This window comes from Megalops cyprinoides, chromosome 11, assembly GCF_013368585.1.
Source record: "Megalops cyprinoides isolate fMegCyp1 chromosome 11, fMegCyp1.pri, whole genome shotgun sequence".
NCBI lineage: Eukaryota > Metazoa > Chordata > Actinopteri > Elopiformes > Megalopidae > Megalops > Megalops cyprinoides.
In genome coordinates this window covers 13,550,916-13,571,699 of record NC_050593.1, presented here as the reverse complement: position 1 = coordinate 13,571,699, position 20,784 = coordinate 13,550,916, and the positions used below count along the sequence as shown (strand labels likewise).

The following is a 20,784-nucleotide window of genomic DNA, read 5'->3' as shown; positions in this document are numbered from 1 at the left end:
GTTCCTGGCTGCTGATTAGCATTGAAATCAGCAGTGAGTCTGCAACAGGGCCCATGGCGCTCACCGACTCCTTAGAGTGCCCTTGTGCCAAATGCTATTTAACACAAATTACCAATTAGATTAACCCCAGCGAGGCTCAGAGCGCTGATAAGCATAGGGCGGTCACGTATGAGCTCTCTGTATGCCGTCATGCATGTTAGCCTCATAGATATCACAGCTGATGGATTTAACAAGGGGCGGATGAATTAAATCCACATGAATCATGCAGCAGATCTTAAACTGACTCTGGGTCTCAGTTTCCTAGCCTGGGCTCACTGGAGATTGTCATTACTTTTGTGGATGAAGGTCTGGCTCTTTTTTTTCAGTGTGACACTTGTATTTGTGTATATCTTGTCTCTTAGAAACATGTAGAAGTGGTTCCATTGAATTACACTATGCATTAGGAATGTGATGGCTGAGGGCACTTAGCAATTAAACATTGTTAATGGCAGATAAAATATGTTAATTAATGGTAACCAGTGTTACCTTAACCTTTTGATAGGATTCCTCTGAAAAAAAATGCACCAATCAAACGAGTAAACAAAACACAAAATGAAAAACAAAACAACAAAAAAAACAGAAACAAATGGAGCCTGTTTGATATTTTATTTCACAAAATTATCATTTTAGACATCTTTGCAAACTTCACAGATTAACACAAACTCTGTCATCAGGAGCCACCTCCAGAAGAAGCCTGTAGGCTGTAGTTTGTTTCTGAGACAGATGAAAAAGAAACTGAATTTATCTGACAAAACAGCGTGTTTCCACAAAATAATGAATATGCCTATTTAAGAGCCTAGGCAGTTCTGTGTGAAAAAAGTCCTCATAATTAACATGACATGAATTTTTCCATTTTCTCACATTAGTTTCATAAGGTTCATAACATTCCACGAATGTTAATATTAACTAACTAGCTAGTAGAGTTTTCTGGCTGCCACAATAGCTCATCTAGATCCTATTAGTAACTGTACTCTATTCATACTCATAGATGACTTGCTGAGCGTGATTTACATGTTGGAGAATCAGAGGTTCTGTTAAAAGGATAGTGACATTTATTCATAGCAAACTCTATTAAAGTAATGTAGCGCAATAACATTAACCTGTTGTCAGCAGAACTAAACTCATTTTAGTTAGCTCAATGTGATAACTAGCAAGAGTACAGTCCTTGAATTAGTGTACATTGGCGTGCTAATACAACATTACTGCTGCCATATGGCTTCTGCAAAAAAAAAAAAAAATCGTCATACAACTACTTCCATTTAAGCAGCTCTTGTTGCAAATAATTTTGCCCATTTACATAAATTGGACTGCACTGTAATACCTTTCTGTATTGTGAACAGTTGTGCTGCATTCCTACTCTCCCATGGTAGACTGACAGGTTTAGAATGATTTTAAAAGTACTGTACATTATGTTAAACAGTCTACCACAGAAACAATATATTTATGTAATTAAATGAATGAGCCTCACATTATATTGCATAGGGCTGAGTCATTCAACAGCACTGCCAGAATTTTTCTGTTAACACTCTAATGTTTCTGCAGTCTGTATTTCTCATGCAGTTGCATGTCAAACATGTTTCACACAGTTCTTCTGTGCAAGCCAGCCTTTTCTCCAGTTGAAAAGGTTGGAATGGCCAAGACGAAGGCCCATATCATGTAATATCACCCAGTGATAATTGAGTGTCCTCTTTTATTTAGAACAGTTTTGGAAGTTGTGGGGACTGTTAACTTGTGCTCTTTGACTGACAGTCAGTTAATTGACAGATTGGTCCCTGCTATGTATTCTCCCTGCTCCCTTGAATCCTGTGGTTTGATTAATTTTGGAATTATTGTTTAACTCTGGTTTTGCAGCTTGCTTTTTTTCCATTCTCACTGTTTACATGCTGATTACTGCTGTTCTGGTGTCCCTACGAGAGCTGACCACCCGTCTCTACGCTAAACAGCACCAGGAATGATTTCTGCTGCGGTGCCACTTGGACCTTTACCTGCCAGGGCCCTCTATAGATTTCAACCAAAACACACACGTACACTGCCAGTTCCACAGGGTCTGGTCACCAGCCAAAAACATTTCAAACAGCACATGCAATTGCCTTCTTATCCACTCAGCGTGTGGCCAATTGGTGCTGGAAAAAAGTAGGAAATAAGGTATTTTCAAGCAGGTTGTCGTACATCTGGCTGAAAAGAGCACAACTGCAGGAAGACCCAGCCATTTCCATTTTGGAGCATTATGCAGTGATTTACCCACTCAAGGAAGGGCTTATCTTCCTTTGAAATCAGCCAGGCAGCTGAGACCTAACCGCAACCTTGGGCTGTAGGGTGAGGAGATGGATCATTTGCTCGCTTCTCATTCATCATCACCATCTGAACCCAAGGCGCACAGATCTGCCCTTTATTCCGAGTTAAAGAAGGGCCAATCCCAGCTCTCAGACAGGAGAGAAGCCCTGGTCAAATACCAGCTGCTCGGGGGACGTCTCCTCGTAAATACTGAGATCAGCGCTGGAGGCCGCCCCAAACCCCCTTGGCAGACACAGGTCAGGCCTTTCAACTTGGCGGGAGCAGGGGCCAGGCGGGCGCAGATCTCGTTACCCTGCCTTAATGGTGTCAGGAGGGGAGCCACAGGCTGCGCGGGGGCGACCGCAGGGAGCAAAGCTGAGAATTACAATCCCGTCCTCGCTTTCCCCTACCTGCTCCCCAGGCCACACAAGGCAGCTAATAAAACTTCGGTGAGGAGCCCTGCTCCCTTCTCCTGTCTGCTGCATCATCCCCAGGACGGTCTCCTCATTCCCACTGCTGCAAACGAATGCATCCACTCGTGGCTGGACTCTGAGAGAAAGGTCATTTTATGGCAAGTGAGATTTGTTCTTTGCAGGTGCAGCATACTGAGTGATATTCTTGGTAGAAAAATAAAAGTAATAATAATAATAATAATTGTCGTCATCATCGTCATCATTATCGTCATCATCATCATCATCATCGTTTCATTATTATTGCTATGTTTTACATTTTATTTTGTACTACACTGGCTGCTGAATCACCTACTGTAGCTTCATGTTCTCAACTGATAAAACAGCATCGCTTTGTTGCACATTTTGCCAGTGAGGACACTCAGCCTTTACAGTTTGTGTTACTGTTAAGATGTGTTAGTTTGAATTACCCATTAGGTGTTTGACATCCTGGCTGCAGTGGTGCCAGCTCTGTTCAGCACCTTCAATAACAGCTGACAGAAATAAGAACAGAAAGATTCTACAGTGTCAGTGACACCCCAACTACATTTGTTCATGTTTTTTTTGTTTTGTGTGTCTCCCAAAGTCAAACACATAAAACAAAGTATAACTTTTCGGAGGTCACAGTAAAGTGAATTGCCTATGTATATACTGTAGCTAAATACTCCAATCTTCTACATTTGCACTAGTATAACCCTTTAACCCTTTAATCACCTTTTAGCCGAACACTAGTCTTGACAACTGTTTTGTGTGGGGAAAAAATATTCTGTATTTAGAACAGTGAAATTTGTAAAAACATAAAAGTTAAGGTTTTGTCTAAAAGGAATTGAGGAAAATGTTTGCCGTTGTTGCTTAATGTTCTGTTACCTTGGCACTGTCAAAGACCACTCAGCTCAACTGCTGTCAACTGACAGCGCACACCAGTTGGCATTTGCCTAGTGTGTTTTGCAAAATGCGAAACAACTTTGTTTATTGACAGGCTTAGAGCCGCCTCACAGAGGCATTCCAGCGAGTGTTATTTGCGTATTTTCAGTTTGACCACGGAGCAGAGGTGGGGAAATGGTGCGTGGCCCTTCACACTGAGTAAAATAACACCCTGTGTACTTTCTGCCTCCTCGGGCTGGCTGTCTCCACCCCGCTCAGATGTGCCTTGCACTTTGACTGCAGGGGTTCACAATACCGTTCTGTCATTCTTTTTATTCTCTGACACGTATGGGTCACATCCCTCCTCACTTGTTTGTTTTAACAGGAGACCTCTGTGAATCATAATAACAGTCTGGCTGGACAACATGGACAGTCAGACTCGTGTGAAAGCTGGAATAATAGTGAAAATAAATTGGTGTGTCGCATTCACAGTGATAGTGTGTTGGAATTCTAGAGACAGGGGTGCATTTCATATGCAAATTTTGTTTAGATGAAACAAATATGGAAACATCAATTAAAAACACCTATTATGTGTTATTAGTCTTCATTTTTAAATATTTCATAAAACACATTGAATTAGTGTGGACCAGGCCTACTGAATAGCTGGGTATAGGTTGCATTGGGGAAAAAAAGTACTAAACCCTCAAAAAAAATATTGTGGGTTCAGTAAATAAGCATAATGGCTCAGATTCGTAAATAAGAACTGTGGGATGATGTCATTATACGCCTGATGCATTTGCAATTTTGTACTTGCATAGAGTATGTTTTACTGAAATGAAGGCACTTAAATCAGAAGAGGATTTCGTGCCTGAGGTCCATTAAGGATTACATTGAATTTACAATGTGCTGTATGAATTGCAGCCTCTTGTTTTTGAAGACATTTTTAAGGCCAATGAAATTTTTTTTTTCCATAAACTGGACTGCAAAGAGGAACAATACATGTGGGTGTCTAAGGTTGCTGATCTGTTCTTTTGTTTTTAAGATTATTGATAAGCTGTGACTCTTTTTTTTTGTCCATGGCTCAACCCACAGTGCATAGTGCTCTCTCCAGCATCCTCCTGGAGGTGTTTCCATGGATGTGACCCTCTGTGGAGCATTGGCTGTGCTTCCAAACACACATACCTTACTTCTAAAGCTTTTTGCTGTTCCATCCATTGACCTTAGAGACGGAGAAGATTAAGCACTTTTGCACATGTGTATTAGTATCTTATCACTGTTTAAGTTGCACATTGGTATATATTTTGTTATAGAAAGAGCACACAACATCTGTATTTTCTGAAACTGTCAGGGGCACTGTAAGTGCAAAACTGGATTTATATCATCATCCTTGGAAGTTAGAGAAATGGTTCTTCAGGTGGAACCCCATTTGTGTGTTTTGCCAGCTCAGTCTTAAATCACATGTGCTTACACCTCTGAAAATGATTCCATATTTTCTTAACCTCATCAGTTCTTTTTGTCCTCAACTTTAATCCATGAAGGGTTGAATTCCAAATATTGCTTTCATTACTTGTCACAGTTAATCATTAACTTTACACCTTTGATGTGCATCTCTTTACAGTTCTGTCCTAACCTTTAGTAAATTTGGCTGCATTTCCCAAATGGTGTGAATATGGCCCTCATGTGAGCGTAAACCTTCAATGCAGAGAGTTACGGTGCCTTTCAGACTTGGAGGACAGTCTACAGGCAGGAGACAGCAGGGAATGTCAAAGGATGGAATCCTGCATGAATTCATTTACATAGCTTTAAACTTTTATGACTATACTGATGGAAAACCATCTGGAATTGTTTGGATAAGCTGAAACCAACACTCTCCAAACACTGTGCAGTATACATTAGAATTCTTTTTTCCTACTACACTGTTTTAAGTGTTTTTTTTTTTGGGGGGGGGGGTCTGAAATATGGCACTCAGTTTTGTCTGCATCTATAACAAAGTTTTGTACATTTAAATGGCACATTTCTTTTTTTTCAGTGCTGGTGTTATGAGGAAAATTGTCTCTTTCTCAGCAGTAAGATCTAAAGTGGTCAGAATGTGAGCTGCATACGCAATGACTTAAGACGAACTATAACTGCTGCAATTGCTATGGGTATTAAACATGCCTAACTCTGGCAGCACACAGTAATTTCCCTCCTGTCATTAGAATTTTGCATTAAATATTGTCCTTTATAAAATGGCCCTGCAGCATTAAAGTAGCTGGCTGTCACGGACCCATTTAAGGCATGTATAATGCGAAATGCCTATTCGGGGACACATGTCTTTTTCACTTTATGTGCTCAGTATCCCCCTGTGCACCCGTGTTTTCTTGCATTTCTGGCAGACATGGGTGGTCAAAAGATTAAGGTCAGAGTGGGATTTTCCAAATATATATGATGATCTGTTACCACTTTGATAAAGTGTGCTCCCAACATTGATGTAGTCTGAAAGTGACTTTCCAGTTCTGTAACTTTGCGTGTCATGAATTGTTTACTGCAACTTGTCTCTTTTAATTTGGCTAACTGCATTTGCATACCTTTATAGTCAAGGTCAATGTTGTGATCATTACATTGTATACAACAATACCCTTGAATTGTGAAATTCAAAATGTTTGGTTGGCAGTAGGGAGTCGTGCCTCACTTTGAACGGCATAAATTTCACAAGTCTTTGCTTTGTAGTTTCTCTGCATTGAAATGTAATCCACATCCTTTCAGAGCTTGGTCCTGATTGATATTTCCTCAGTAAACATAGCGCCGGTTTTGTTCATGTGTTAAATCTGCTTTTCAGTAAGAGCGCACTAAGACAGTTTGGTTGGTGGGTTATTTTTGGAGGCCTGCTGTGACATGAGGACTGACTACCATGAGCCACAGCAGCTCAAACAGTCACCACTCTGAGCAGCCTCAGACCGGCCTGGAACAGAGACACCCAACCAGAAATACCATAAGGTGGTTTCAGATCAGCATCAGTTTAAGTTCAGATTCAGAATATCTTATGCCTCCCTATGCAGTACCAACAGTTGCAGGGAAAGAAAGCAGACAGATTGGTTATAAATGGGCTTCCTATTCATGAATTGTTTTTGTACTTTACAGAAATTAAGGTAATATAAGAAGCATGGTGATGTTAGTTATAAGAATCTACTGTTAGTTGTAAGAGTCCCTTAACAACTTTATTATTCTGCCAGAATGTTCATAAGTATCCAGGTGCCGTGTGTATAAATTTTACCATTACAACATTGAAGTGAACATGGATCAGCCTCATTAATTTCAAGGATTTTTTTTTCCTTGGTATGTCAAAAACTGCACTAATGAAAACCCTGTTTTTCTGGACTGAAAGGTCAGCCCATTGAGCTCACAGACCTGGAGAACAGCGGTCTGTGCGACATCCGAGCCTTCGACTGCAACAGGGTGCGTGTCTTTGGCCTGGGCTTCATCGACTCGCCTGACCTGAGTTGCCACTTCACTAGACTGACGGTGAGTCACTCATCTCCAAACAGCAAAGTGACGTGCACAACCCTGTGCTGAGGTACAGAAGTTACCTAATGACACATAACAATTTGTGTGACTATCATAACAATATTCACATACTGCACTGATTGCAGTAATCCTCAGTAATGTGGAGAATATCACTTGTAGTTCAGTCTGGTAATTCACAAAATTGGATTTGCCATACATGGCCCTCCAATATTCCAAAAATAAAATCAGCCATGCTCATTATATTATTCACTTTGTTTTCTATCTGGAAAAAAAACAAGAATGATTACAAGGTTCTACAAAAAACATTCTGAAGGAAATGTAAAACAAGAGTGTAGAGATCTTGATATGCAGGGAAGCTCATTATAAGCACTGAATCAAAACTTTATCCCAAAAATCCTGTAGAGTCACTGTCCTCTCTGACACGGAGGGAGATGTCGGTTTGTGTATGTGTGCAGCCAGATGGATATTCCTCTCTTTAACTCCAATAAATGACAAAAGAAGTACATAATTGGTGTCATTTTCGTTTACATTCATTACACTAATCGGGCTCCTTCCTGACACGAAAGACACATTGCCAGGGCTCCTCCAGTGAGCTAATGGCATTTTAGATAGTTAGTACAAACTTCCTGTTGTGAAGGAGTAGTTTACCAGCTCTTATATGAATGATTATAAAGCTAGTGGTAATGCTTTCTCCCCACGATCTGAATTGCCCTGTGAGTGTTTCTCGCTTTCAATTAAAAGCCGTTTTCCATTCTCAGTACAGTTTGAGCATTACTCCCTTCCCAGGTTCTGCTGGGGTTTTGCAGCCTACCATACTGGGTAACTCAGAAGCAGAAAAATTGCTTTTACATTTCATTTGCCCTCCTCCACATTGAATATGGGTTTGGGGATCTCTAATGTATTCTCTATCTATACAGAACGTAAATTAAAATGACCAAAGTATTTATCAATATTTATCATATTCCCTTAGATATCTCTAGTTGAAAATGAGATTTTGTGCACCCATGCAAAAAATGGGTTATGTATAAGCATCAATTTTGTCTGAAATTAAGTATTAAAGTTTAAGTAATCTCTGAATGTATAATGAATGTATAATAAAGTGCTGTGGGATGTCCTTGGAAGGGGTAATCTAAGACCACTCGTCTAAAATATTGCCATCGGGATTAAAGTGCCATATTATAAAAGCAATAATGTCTACATAGCAGATCAGTCTTGAGGCGAGAGGCAAACTTGTTGCTCTAAGTTATGTTTAAGAGGGTACAGAGCCCTCAGCAATGTGATTCCAAATGTGCTGGTAGTATGTGTGTCTGAACAGACCTGTGCTTTAAAATACTGTGTATTATGTGTAGTACATTAACGGTGAGTGGAGCCCTGGAGAGCATCACAAGACTAAAGCCACCTTCCTGAGCTCCAAAGCTCTGGACTGTGCTGTTCCCCCTCTGAGCAACATGGCTGCCGAGATCATGGACTTCATGGTGGATGACAAGCCCTTTGCCAGATGGGAAGTGAAGGTACATTTACCTCTTACCTCTTCGAGAACATTCACTGTCACCTCCTCAGTGACAAAGTGTTTCTGCTGCCAGATATTGAATGCAGAAAATCTGCAGTCACAAACTGAAGTTCCAAACCAATATTCAGGATGAGAATTTTCAGTCAATCCCTACACAGTTAACCAAACCTAGGCAAGCTGGTCCTGTCCACAGCTGTAAAAATCTCACTTACCACTCCCTTTCTACATTAGCTGTTCACGGCATCCCCCTCCACCACATCTCCCCCTTTTCTTTTCTCTGTTTATGATGTCTACATGGGAGGTCAGCAACCGCAACCTGTGCTATAACCACATCGGATGCAACCTTCACATTTTGATTGTATTGAATTTCATATCTACTGAATAGTCAGTCTTTTTCTGTATTAATACTTCAGTATGCCAAAATATAAAAACTAAATTCCAGTGAGTTTTTTTTTAACTTTTTTTGCAGCTAAGAAAATATACAGTCAGTGATATGGCACTTGGAATAACATGTGGTACTATGGTGCTTGGAATAGTCCACCTGAATAGATCAGAGCAGCAGAGTCTACCTTTAAATCTCTTTTAAAAACTCATTTTTACAAGCGTGCTTTTAAATGGGTATTACCCTTTTCACTGTACTTAATTCAATTGTATATTCTTTTATTTCATTTCATTCATTTTTGTTTTTCTGTTTGAATTTCCGTTTTATCCTACTTTTTGTGCTTTCAATCTCTGCTCTGGTAAAACAGACAGGACTGGATCATACAAACACTCTTTTTATTCACATTGCCACTGTTTTTTAATCTCTTCACAGCAGTTTCAGCTGCAAGGGATGTAAGCTGCAAAACACAAAATTACTTTTGTAATTATTGGCAATAGTAGTAGTAATAGTGGCGGAATTATACATCATGTAATTGCACAAGAGACAAAATAGAGACCATGATTTCCATGAAATCTAGCGTTTCAAGGCTACCAATCCATGTACACGTACACTTTTACATGTTGTATATTCATCAAGGTCATGGTTTTTATGGTTTTCGCTTTTACATCTTAGCTGATAAGTGATTTTGGTGATTCTTTACAAAGAGAATTCAAAATTATCTTTGTTCATAACTGTTTTTTTTTTGGCCTGCGTATCCTTGTGACTAGCCCCTGTGCGAACTTGATTGAGAGTGTATACTGAATTTTTTAAAAAAGGCAGAGGAGCATCCGTCCTCATTACCATAAATCTTAAAGCAGGGGAAGCCATTGGGGTGCTCTGAAGGTTATCACAAAGACAAATCTGTCTGGTAACAGTATTGACTAGAGCTGTGCTCTCCAGTCCTGATCAGCGAATGCGGCCAGTATTAGTTTTATAACTAAGGAGATTGAGAATAGTGGCAGTGGCAGCGGGTGGCAGTTTGGCATAGTGTTAAGGAGCAGGGCTCGTAACCAGCAGGTTGTTGGTTTAATTCCCTGCTAGGGCACTGCTGCTGTACCCTTGGGCAAGGTACTTAACCCAGAATTGCCTCAGTAAGTATCCAACTGTATAAATGGAAAACATGTAGAAATTGTAGCCTATGTAATTCACTCTGGAAATAACAATAATGTACTGTAATGTAATGTAATGAGTAGTATTTCTAAGGGGAGGAATTCACAGTAGGGATACTACATGGGTTTATTGGTAATGGTTCATGTCTCTGCTTGCAAGACTTTGTTGTCACTGGTCACGTTTATTAGTGATAACAGAATAGGATAACTGATCAGTATTTGTTTGTGGAAGTACTGAATTTAAATTAGATAAGTGTCAATTTCCCAATTGTATGTTTTCTAAGCATTTTATGGCTAAAGCTGTGAATGGCATAATTGTCGCAGTATATTACATATAATTATGAATAAAGATGTTTTGTAATTTTAGCTCACCAGAGAACACAAACGTGTTGAGAATGGGCTGAGAGCCATAAATGTGCTGCTGAGGGAACAGGTTCACAGTTTCACAGTGAATTTCTCTGCTCTCAGGTGACTAATGATGGCTCCTTATACAGCAAGCCCAGGGTGCTGACACTATACGATGGGGTGTGCCAGGTCTGTGACTCCTCTCCCCCCGGACTTTGTAAGTTAAAGGTAATTTACAGAGATGACAGGTCAAAACAGCTGTAATGACTCATGTCACTGATTATCTTTATTAGCAGCCTCTGATAAGGTTATATTTTGTTGTGAAAAGACTAGAACAGCGATCCTTCATGTTCTTACAGTGTCACACATTCAGAGAGGTGGTTTGGCTCTCTGACTGGTTAAATGCCAAGTACCTCACGCACATGGTCCCCAGCTGTAATGTAGCCTGATTCTTGATCCAGTTATGTAATTAGAGGTTTAAACAGAACAAAAAAACAGACTTATATCTGGCACTCGAAGACAAGTTGTCTTCACTGACCTATGTGACTGAATACAACAAAATATGTCCTGTATAACAGAAAAGGCAGTCTAAAAACTAAACTAGTCGTAGATGTGCACTTGATTGCTGTGCTGAGCATCTGTTTGTGTTTGACTACTGCTGGACATGTTAGGGGAAACCTGGACAGAAACAGGGTCTTTCCAGGATGACTGTAACAGACATCCCTGAGAATGATTCTCCACAGGTCCCAGGGCTGTTGTCTGTTGCAACCTTATTGGCTTTAAATGTCTTCCCGCACACTCCAAATGCATGGGGGGAATGAGGCTGTGGGGGGAGGGGGGTGGGGGTGGGCAAGTGCTAACAGCTGCTGCTGATATATTAACCTGATGCCTCGAATGAGTTATCGGCATATTAGATGGATTGGTTTTTGGTCTATTTTTACAGTTTGTGTATTTTCTGTGCATCCCCTGGGGACTGGAGGGGAAGCTGATGGACTTTCTCATTTTGGACGATGCTGCAAATATACAGAAGTGGATTTCCTCAGGAAACATTTGCAAACATAGCAATAAAAATATGCATATTGTACAGTATTTTCCATTCCACTCCTGTGCGAAATCCTCTCAGTTCATGAACCAGATACAGAATACAGTATGAAATTGAGTAATATCGTAGTTGCGGCCTGCCTTGTAGGTTTATTAAATATTTTCAGTGCATTAATAAATGCTCTTTTTCTCTCTCTGCTTGTCAGGAGAAGTCGTGCAATATTGATGGAATGTGCTTTGCTGAAGGAGACCCCAATCCCACCAGCCCTTGCCTCCTGTGTAATCCAAGCACTTCCAAATTCACATGGTCCATAAATGAAAGTAAGACATATTCATCTGTGTGCATTTGTTATGCTTTGCATGAGTTGCCATTCATCATCAAGATCCTTGAACCCTACACCAAGAGAAACAACCGTTGATGGTGTTTCAGCACTTTTTCAGCGTTGCAGCTACATGGTTGTTGTCTTATTGTTGTCTTTGTACAGTTTGTGTTACATTCTGAACTCACAGACGTGAATTCACCGTGGTGATGTCTATGGCTATGGCACAAGGTAACAGGGAGGATGGAATGTTTCTGTCATCAGAGCCTGTTTTTGCCAAAACCCTCTTATTGTAACAGCATGTCTACAAAGTAACCTTTCTGAAAGTAAAGTGTTCACTGCACACAGTCACAACACTCACTCATATTGCCCAGTTTATTCAAATTCTTTATCAAAGGAGCACCAAATCAGAAAAAAAGGAAGGTGAATATGACAACACACAAGTGTTTCTCTGTAATTGCTCACTGTTTCCATATACTCCTCACTTTTTGTATCCAGTAGAATAGTACCGGGGATCGTCATGTGGATATGTTAAGGACCCCTTGTACATGAAAAATGGCAGTGTGTAATGAACCTCACAGTTGCTTGAGTCCATTTGCAAAAGTCTGCAAACAGACATGGATCCAGACTTCAGCACGTGTACCAGGTGTGAAGATGACGTAAATATCATACAGCGAGCTTCAGTGCAAAGGTGATGCATTTAGAGCTAGTATGTCATTGTGATACATCCAGATTGAATTCCATTGTTTAAGATTTGCATCTAAAGTGCAACAGTTCCCGTCTGTGTCTCAAAGTAGATTTAAATCAATCACCCTCTATGACAGCAGTACTCTCTACTACCCACTGCTCTGTCTTAACACTCAATCACAGTACGTGCTTTTAAAATCTGGTCTTTTATTAACCGACTTGTCTGGTTTTCTGATTTATTTCCTTCGCCAAAGCCGCAGACATGTTTGAGACATCAACTCAACAGCTCATCAGTCTCATCATGCAGGAAGGGAAAATTGCCTGTGCTTATGAGGGAAACCATGGCAATGTCCTTACCACACACTGGCCACATTAATTATCACCTCAAGAGGGACAGCTGTCTGCAACCTGGCACTGACAGGCTGAAAACACTTATTACATATCTGCATATTTGCAAAGCATTTACAGTACTGAAGTCCCACTGCTGAATGATTTTTTTATTTAACCACGATTAAACATACATTAGCCAGAGGTGAAGTTGAAGAACACCATGCTTGAGTGCGGACTGTATAGGGGGCTACATGCATATTCAATTATAGGATAGTCACTTAATATTCATGTAATAAAAGGTTTATGAACTTAGTGGCATTTCTGTTGTCTGTTTTAGTCAATACTGTGCAAATATAAAATTGCAGCAACGCTCCAGTATGCAGTCTCAAGCTCAATGCACAGTCATTTGCTCTTGTGTTAGTAAATGACCCCAAATGGCCCCCAAATGATTTTTATTTCAGATTTAGCTATACAGCATATTTAGAGTCAGTAATAAAGTCCAACAGGCATGAGCAGAAAGCTTGAGGATGAGGTAAAGTGTGAGGTGAGTCCTGAGGAGATGTAGCCTTTTTCAATATGGTATAGGCAGTTGCACTTTCCTCAGTTGGGATTTTACATGGTTATGTTCTTCATGTTCACTCTACAAAAACGATCTGAGGTAGGGGTGACGGGGTGAAGTCACATGTGTTCGCATAATATCCACATACAATCCCAGAATCCAACAAAACCATTGTCCAGGAGATAGCCAACATACGTGAGGAGGAAGGCAATCCCGCCTTGAGGTTCATCCTTGCACATTTCCGAGTGATTTGGAATCAGGACGAGGCGCGTGGCAGAGCATCAGTGATCATCAGTCAGGTCACACCAGCACCTCCCACCCCCAAGTGACAACCACTAACAAGGGTGACATTGGCTCCCCCCTAATCCCCATTCCCCAAGCAGTGGGCCACACAATCTCATCATCTTTCAGACTGCTGTTCGCAAGGCTTATAAGGTTGAATAGGCATGCTTTCCTGGCAGCCTGGAAGCCTGATCTGTTAACGCAGCTGTTACTCTGACACAACACAGTGCTTGGACGCAACAGATCAAAGTGTTGATGACTTATTGAAGTGGAATAACAGATCATAAACATTCCCTGTAACATGAAATGTGTTTACAAATGAGGCCTTAGTATATTTGTGTAGCTTTTTTATATCTTGATATCCCTTTAGTTGGATTTTGTTTGGTTTTGTTCAGTTGGGGTAGAGGTTCACATAATTACTTGTAATTCAATGTATGTATGTCAACATGTATGTAGGCATCCTAAACTCCTGGCAGGCTTCCTTTAAATGAAACAAATATAAATTTTGGGTGCAGCATTGCGTGGTCATGGATATATTTGTTTTAGAGACAATAATTGCAGGAATTCTGCTTGTGGACAAAGAACCTTTGATAGCAAATGGCCCGTGTTCCTTTTTACTGCAGCATACCACAGCAGGAGAACCGCGGCAGTTTGGAAGGAAAATAACCGATGAGCATGAAAACAAAATAATCAGAATATTCTGAATCAACAAGATTTTGTCTGCATCAGCCACCCGAGGAAGGCTTAAATCACTGTGAACTTTTTCTTCCCCTTTTTTTCTTCAAAGGCATCTGGGGAGGACTGCAATTGAGGCCAAGTTCCCCTTGGGCATGTTGATGTGATTATTAAATGCTGTCTTTTCCCGCTTGCTATTTTTTGTTTCGAAACGGTCTGTCTGAATTGTCATGCAAATGGACTGAGCTGTCGCCTCCATTTCCCATCGTCAGCTTTCGGGGTTGCCTCGGCTAGGTATCGTCTCTCTTTTATAAGGGAATAATTAGAGTCGGTCTTACTGCCGGAGCAGCTGTGCTCTGGCCGCAGTTGAGTCTGTTTTTCTCCCCCCTCTCTCGTTAGTTATAACAGCTGTGCATTTATGATGAAGTCACCGCACGTCACGGGAGACCAATGCTGACTGCCTTTTGTACTTTCCTGCTTTGTGAACGCTCACATTCAAAGGAACCAAGCTTGAATTTTAATTGCCCTTCACTGCACAATATACATATGAAACCTTGTCACAAAACCCCCCAACAACAGAGAGACGCATGTTAACGTGTCACCGGCGGCAGAGTCGTCCCCTCTCACGTAAACATGTGTCAGCCGTTGGGCCTGGCAGCTAGGCTGGTTGTAGTGTAAATCATACCAAAGAGCCGCTCCTTTTAGCCTCCCCTGACAGCAATTAGACTTTATACCATAAACCATTAATTTCGCATGTACTTTGTGAGAGAGAATCTGGCACTACCTGTCACAGTGGACAAACATATGATGGCTTCTTTTCCTCCCCTCCTCTTCCCACCAGTCAATCATCCCCCCTCCTTCCACCAGCCTGTTGGCGGCCTGCAGACGTTTGTGGGGGAGAATTTTGTTTACCAGTTCGCAGCGGCGGACCCAGAGGGCTCGGCGATGCTGTTCCTGCTCGAGTCGGGTCCGCCCGACGCCTCCCTCTCCCCGGCCGGCCTGCTCATCTGGAAAGTCCATTCCGAGGAAGCGCAGACCTTTGAATTTACAGTGTCGGATGAATGCAACGCACAGAGCAGATACACAGTGGAGGTAAGTGCGGGGCGTGCAAAACGTGTTTATGGAAACCTCTCTGCATGGGTGGTGTGAGTCAACGCTCTTCTACAGCCAGTACACACGCACTCTGACCTGAAAAACACACCTTAGTCATTAAGCACATTCATCATTGGGATGTTTCTTTAACATTCAACCAACGTTAATCTTCTGCCTGCTAACATGTTTTGTCTCCTCACGAGTTATAGTGCACAATATGTCATATTTCCTGTTCATTTATTTCAGAAATGTAATTTAGCACACACTTTCAGCCAGGACAGTTTACAATGCACGAGCACACTGCAGTTAATATAGTAGCAAACAAAAATCTGGAAAAAAATCACATAATAGTATGTTAGGAAAAATCGTAGATGTTGGAATAGAAATAAGATTTATACCTAAGGAATTTAATGCAGGTCAGGTAAAAAAAAAAAAAAGTGAACAATACACGCAAGGCTGGAAAATTATTAGAGAAAGATTGGATTCGTAAATCACTAAATGGGCAGTGGATAGATGGAAAATTGGATAATCTGGGAACAGTGCTTTTTTTAAGCTTTGAGACCATAAATGGTAGTACAACACTGCAGAATTCTGATGTTGGTTAGTGGTTCATTCCACTACTGGGGAACAAGAGAAGGTTTGAGTTTTATGAATTGCTGAAAGTGATAGAGGGGAAGGTCTGCTTTTGATTGATGACTTATGAACACAGTGGTAACCAAGTACGAGGAGCTTTGTAGCAGGAATGAGTGGTCACGTCAGGGAGATGAGAGTAAGAGAGGTGAAGAGGAGAGAACACAATCAACAGAATTCTGTTTTAAGCTGAGGACATAAAGCATAAAGGTATTGGGAAGGACTTCAGTAATTGATGATATGATAACCAAGACGTAACCAAGGTTAGAAGTGGGTATAGAATCATTGTTCAAAAGGGACTTACACTGCAAATAGTTTGAAGAAATGCCTCTTCAGTTTGTGTGTGAGAATTTATGAGCTAAATTGATAGGCGTTGAATGTCGTCACAGGGATGACTTAACTCTCATACCTATTTTTCCAAATGTGTATGTGGAGAGATGTACAAATGTGAGTATGAGTTAAGTGTGAGTAATTGTTCATGTTTGTATAATGAAGACGTCATTTGCTGAGGTTACAAAACAAAAAGGAAGTCCTGATAAGCTGAGTTAAGAGAAGTGCAAGACAGAATCAAGAGTGACCACCGGTGTCTGCACTACAGTGGGAATGGGGTGAGTGATTGAAAGTTAGAGAGGGCAACATAAAGGGCTACAACAGCAGAAGAAAAGGATTTGATTTGGATCATTTAAGTTATGGATGCCCATAATGAATTCTGGAGGAGCTGTCTGATGAGGTACACTGAAATTGGTAAGGAATCCTGTAGATTAGAGGAGTAGAAAGAGAATCAACTGTATGAACTGCTTAGAAGTGATGGTGAGAAAACCATGGTGAGAAATGAGAGGACCCATATGGGGGAAAGTACAGAGATATCAGGCCCAAGACAGCCGAGACAGTGTGTAGAGAGCAGGCAATGTGTTCTAGAAACGGTGTGATTGTCATCAGTGAGACCAGAGGAGAGGTCTTCATATAAACCATACCGGGAGCCCATCAGCAGCAGAAAGGTGAAGTGATCCATTGTCCAGAATCATGGATAAGACAGAATAATGAGAAGCTACAGTCAGTGGTATATGTAAAAACAGGTTCAATTGATTGTGAATTTGTGAAGGACAGCTCATCCTAGGGCTTTGTGTGGAAAAGGAAGGAAAGACAGGTGGTAGTTTCCCTGGATTGATGGGTCAAGGTTTTTTTTTTTTTTTTTCAGGGAAAGTGTATCGCAGAATATGTACTGTTTTGCTAATAAATTCCATGCAACCCATTTTCAGGATTTGTTATGTTTACTTAACATTTAGAACTATTATGGGAAAATGATAATTCCTTTGGGTTATCATGAATTATTAATTGGCTGATAACATCCATGTCTGATCTCTCCTGTACAGCATGAATAGTTACTGCACTGTCTGATGTGCAAGCCTTGTGAGAGGCCTTTGACATTAAAAATAGAACAGATAAACATCACTGCATAAACGTCAACGTCCTAGGTGATTGTATATGTATTGATGTTCAGATTTCATATACATAGATCTATATATAGAGGTAGGTTAGTGCTCGGAATACATATGGTGATAAGAAAGTCTTGATTGCCATAAGTGTCTGCAAGGCCCAGTATTTAGAAGGAAAAATTCTTCCTTCTTCCTTTCTTACTTTGCTATTGTCATGCAGGTAAGAAGTGTAGAATTTTAGAGTACCACAGGGATGTAATGGGGATTGTAGTACATGAAGTGTTGAAGTCTGTCACAAACACTAACTTTCTGACAGCAGTATTTGAACCTTTGGTGATTCCCTTGGGAGCACACTGAATATAAAGTGGGGCATTTATAAGGTGAAAAAAGGAAATGGCATTCTAGGTAAAAGCTTTTTCATTAGTTGTAGTATTTTTAACAGCCGTAGAATTATGAACATATTCATTTTCACATCAAATTCCAATTTTACAGTTGACACACAAACCTAAATTTAAGTCGCTATTGTCTCACTTTTGTTGCAAATCCATCCTCCAAAGTCCTTACATGCCTACTAATATACAATACATGTACCCAGTTCAAAAACATCAATGGATGGAATTGTACTCGCTTTAGAAGAAATGCTAGGTATTAGTTGTCTCTTGGACCTTTTGTGAGATTACAGCTACAGCAGTTATCTATGTCTGTCTCTCTATCTCTCTGTCTGTCTCACTCTCTCTTTCTCTTTCTCTGTGTATACTGTGCAGGTACATAAACAGTCCCCAAATTAAAAAGCTGTCAGTTAAATGTTAACATATGGCTAATGTGACTGAATGCTGACAAGTTCACCTCATCCTGAACATGAGTCACAGTTAATAGAAAGATAGATACCCTCCATAACTCCCCTTATGTTTCCAGATGGGACATAAGCATCTGTTTCCAGCCCACAAGCAATCATTAAAAGAGATCTGCATGTAATATTCCTAGCCATGTTACTAGGTGAGCATGTCAGGAAAGAGTAATTATCAACATCGGATCAGTTCCTTTTTATTAGTCGAGCCAGACCCTGGGTAATGAGATGCAGTGCGCATTTTTCGGCTCGGGCTATGTTTTAATGACCCACATTGTATGAGATCCAACCTAACCACCACTCTTAAATCAGATATGAGCAGTGCTCATTTGTTGATTTTTTTTTTTTTTTTTTTTTAAGAGTGACTAAAACTGCTTTTCTCTGCTTTCTGTTGTTGGCAGCATGACAAACACCATGCGTTGTATGTCATATGGAAAAATGAGGGTAGCTTAGCAAAACAGAACGTTGTCTGCAGAGGCAGCGATCTCAAACCGATTTCGCTCTTGAAGTGGACCTGGACTGACAGACAGTCGCTTGCTTGCTCTGTGTGCTGCAGGTGGTGGTGAAGCCCTGCGGTTGTCTGAACGGAGGGACGTGTGTCACAAACATCAACTTCCCCCCGGGGAGTGGTCAGTTCCTTTGCATGTGCCCAGCGGGATTCACGGGTGACCTCTGCCAGGAAAACATTGACGAGTGCCTGTCCAACCCGTGCGGCACTGGCACCTGTCTCGACGCGGTCAATAGCTTCCTGTGCGAGTGCCCCGCCGGGCTCCGAGGTATGGCCCCCTGTCAAACCGTGGGGTGGGGGGGGATGGGGTGTTTCAGTGTCATGTCATCATTAGTGAAATTCCTTTGCTAGCTGTTTAACACAGATTCTAGCCTTTCTTTGTACTTCTGTTGGAAGTGGCCCCTGCTCACTTCTGTTTCTCTGCCATCCAATCCCTGTAAAATCAATGTCACAGACTCTCTCTCTCAAGCATGATGGGCTCCTTTGCAGCCCCAATGGGTGTATGTGGTCTGTGCGTTGGAGGGGGTGGGGTTGTTTGGGCTTATGGGTATTTATATCACTGCTTTTTCCAGCAATGTATCAGGCACACTGCAGTAGCAAGATTTAGTTCTGCCCTCCCTCTTTTCTGATACCTGCTAAATTACAGGATCTAGGGAATTCTAGCACATTTCAGCATTTTGCTGTTATTGTTACATTTATGATTTAATCCCTTGTTTGCTATAGTTGATGTATATTTGTTAAGACAATCCTTTCCATCCAGCTGCTGTGGGTTATTATTTATTTGTGCCTTATACCATGTCTACTGTGTGTTACTGTGTATATATGCACAGTATACATTATGAGTATGTATATGAGACAGGGAGATAGAGGGAGAAAGAGATGCTGCATTGCCTTTAGATGAAATTAAATGAGCATGTCTTGTTTGTGAAGCTTTATCTGAAAATACAGCGTTTTGATTATGTATCGGTCTTTGAGAAGATGTTGAGATATTTTTGGATTGAATGCAGATATGATTCCCGTTATTGACATAATCAGTGTTTAATAATAAGAGGCATTTTAACCCTCAAACATTATTAGCATTCTGAAAAGCTCTCACACAGATAACCTTTTAATGCGTATTGAGCCCATCTTATAAACCGGGGAGAACTTATCGCTTGCTGTTGTTATCCTGATTTTCTGGTGTTATGTAAGTTATGAGTTTGGGATAATGATCATTTTTGGTAGCAAGAGGTCTTTATTTTTGAAAGCTTCATCCAGTTTAAAAAATTAGCTAGTGATAGGATAGCAAACTAATTTTCTGGACTGAAAAGCTTAATGTCTGACTCACTTAAGCTTCTTTTTCCACCATTTCATTGAGTCCAACTCTACTGCAGATGGTTTTGCGATTTCCCACAGACCAGGTCAGCGTGTCCTTCACACATCACCCAAAGGAGCCAAGCAAAAAAATAAAATTAAAAAGCAGATAAAAAATGACATGCAACAACTGAATATAGGAGTACAGACAGCACATATTTGGAACTGAATTAACACTCTTTCTAACTATTTAATCTACTAGTACCAGCTTTTACACTTTAGGACGCAAATGGTTAAACTCAATACGTTTTATACTGAATTTGGGTTTTTTTCCCTTTAGAGTGGACTGAGACATTTTTATTCAATCCCAACAAGCATTGTTCAATAAAAACAAGCACAGGCTCTTTGAAATGACTCAATGGTCAATAGAAATTGGTTCTGAATACACTTTATTGGACTTGATGCTTTGCATTATTCAGTATCTGAGGGCCTCCAGTTGTAGATGTATTGATAGGGGTGATAGGTGGGATGAGTGCTTATAGCTTGCTGCATTGTTTTCTGTCATGGAT

General features: G+C 40.7%; 1 protein-coding gene across 1 annotated transcript in view; it reads left to right on the top strand.

Annotated features, from left to right (window-relative positions):
- Nucleotides 1–20,784, top strand: part of si:ch211-246m6.5 (von Willebrand factor D and EGF domain-containing protein) — a 55,462-nt gene that overhangs the window by 18,021 nt on the left and 16,657 nt on the right. Inside the window, exons 13-18 of the mRNA XM_036540811.1 lie at nt 6,991–7,127; nt 8,480–8,641; nt 10,639–10,743; nt 11,763–11,877; nt 15,251–15,501; nt 18,971–19,190. Coding sequence (XP_036396704.1) covers nt 6,991–7,127; nt 8,480–8,641; nt 10,639–10,743; nt 11,763–11,877; nt 15,251–15,501; nt 18,971–19,190 — 990 coding nt within the window. The remainder of the gene's footprint in view (nt 1–6,990; nt 7,128–8,479; nt 8,642–10,638; nt 10,744–11,762; nt 11,878–15,250; nt 15,502–18,970; nt 19,191–20,784) is intronic.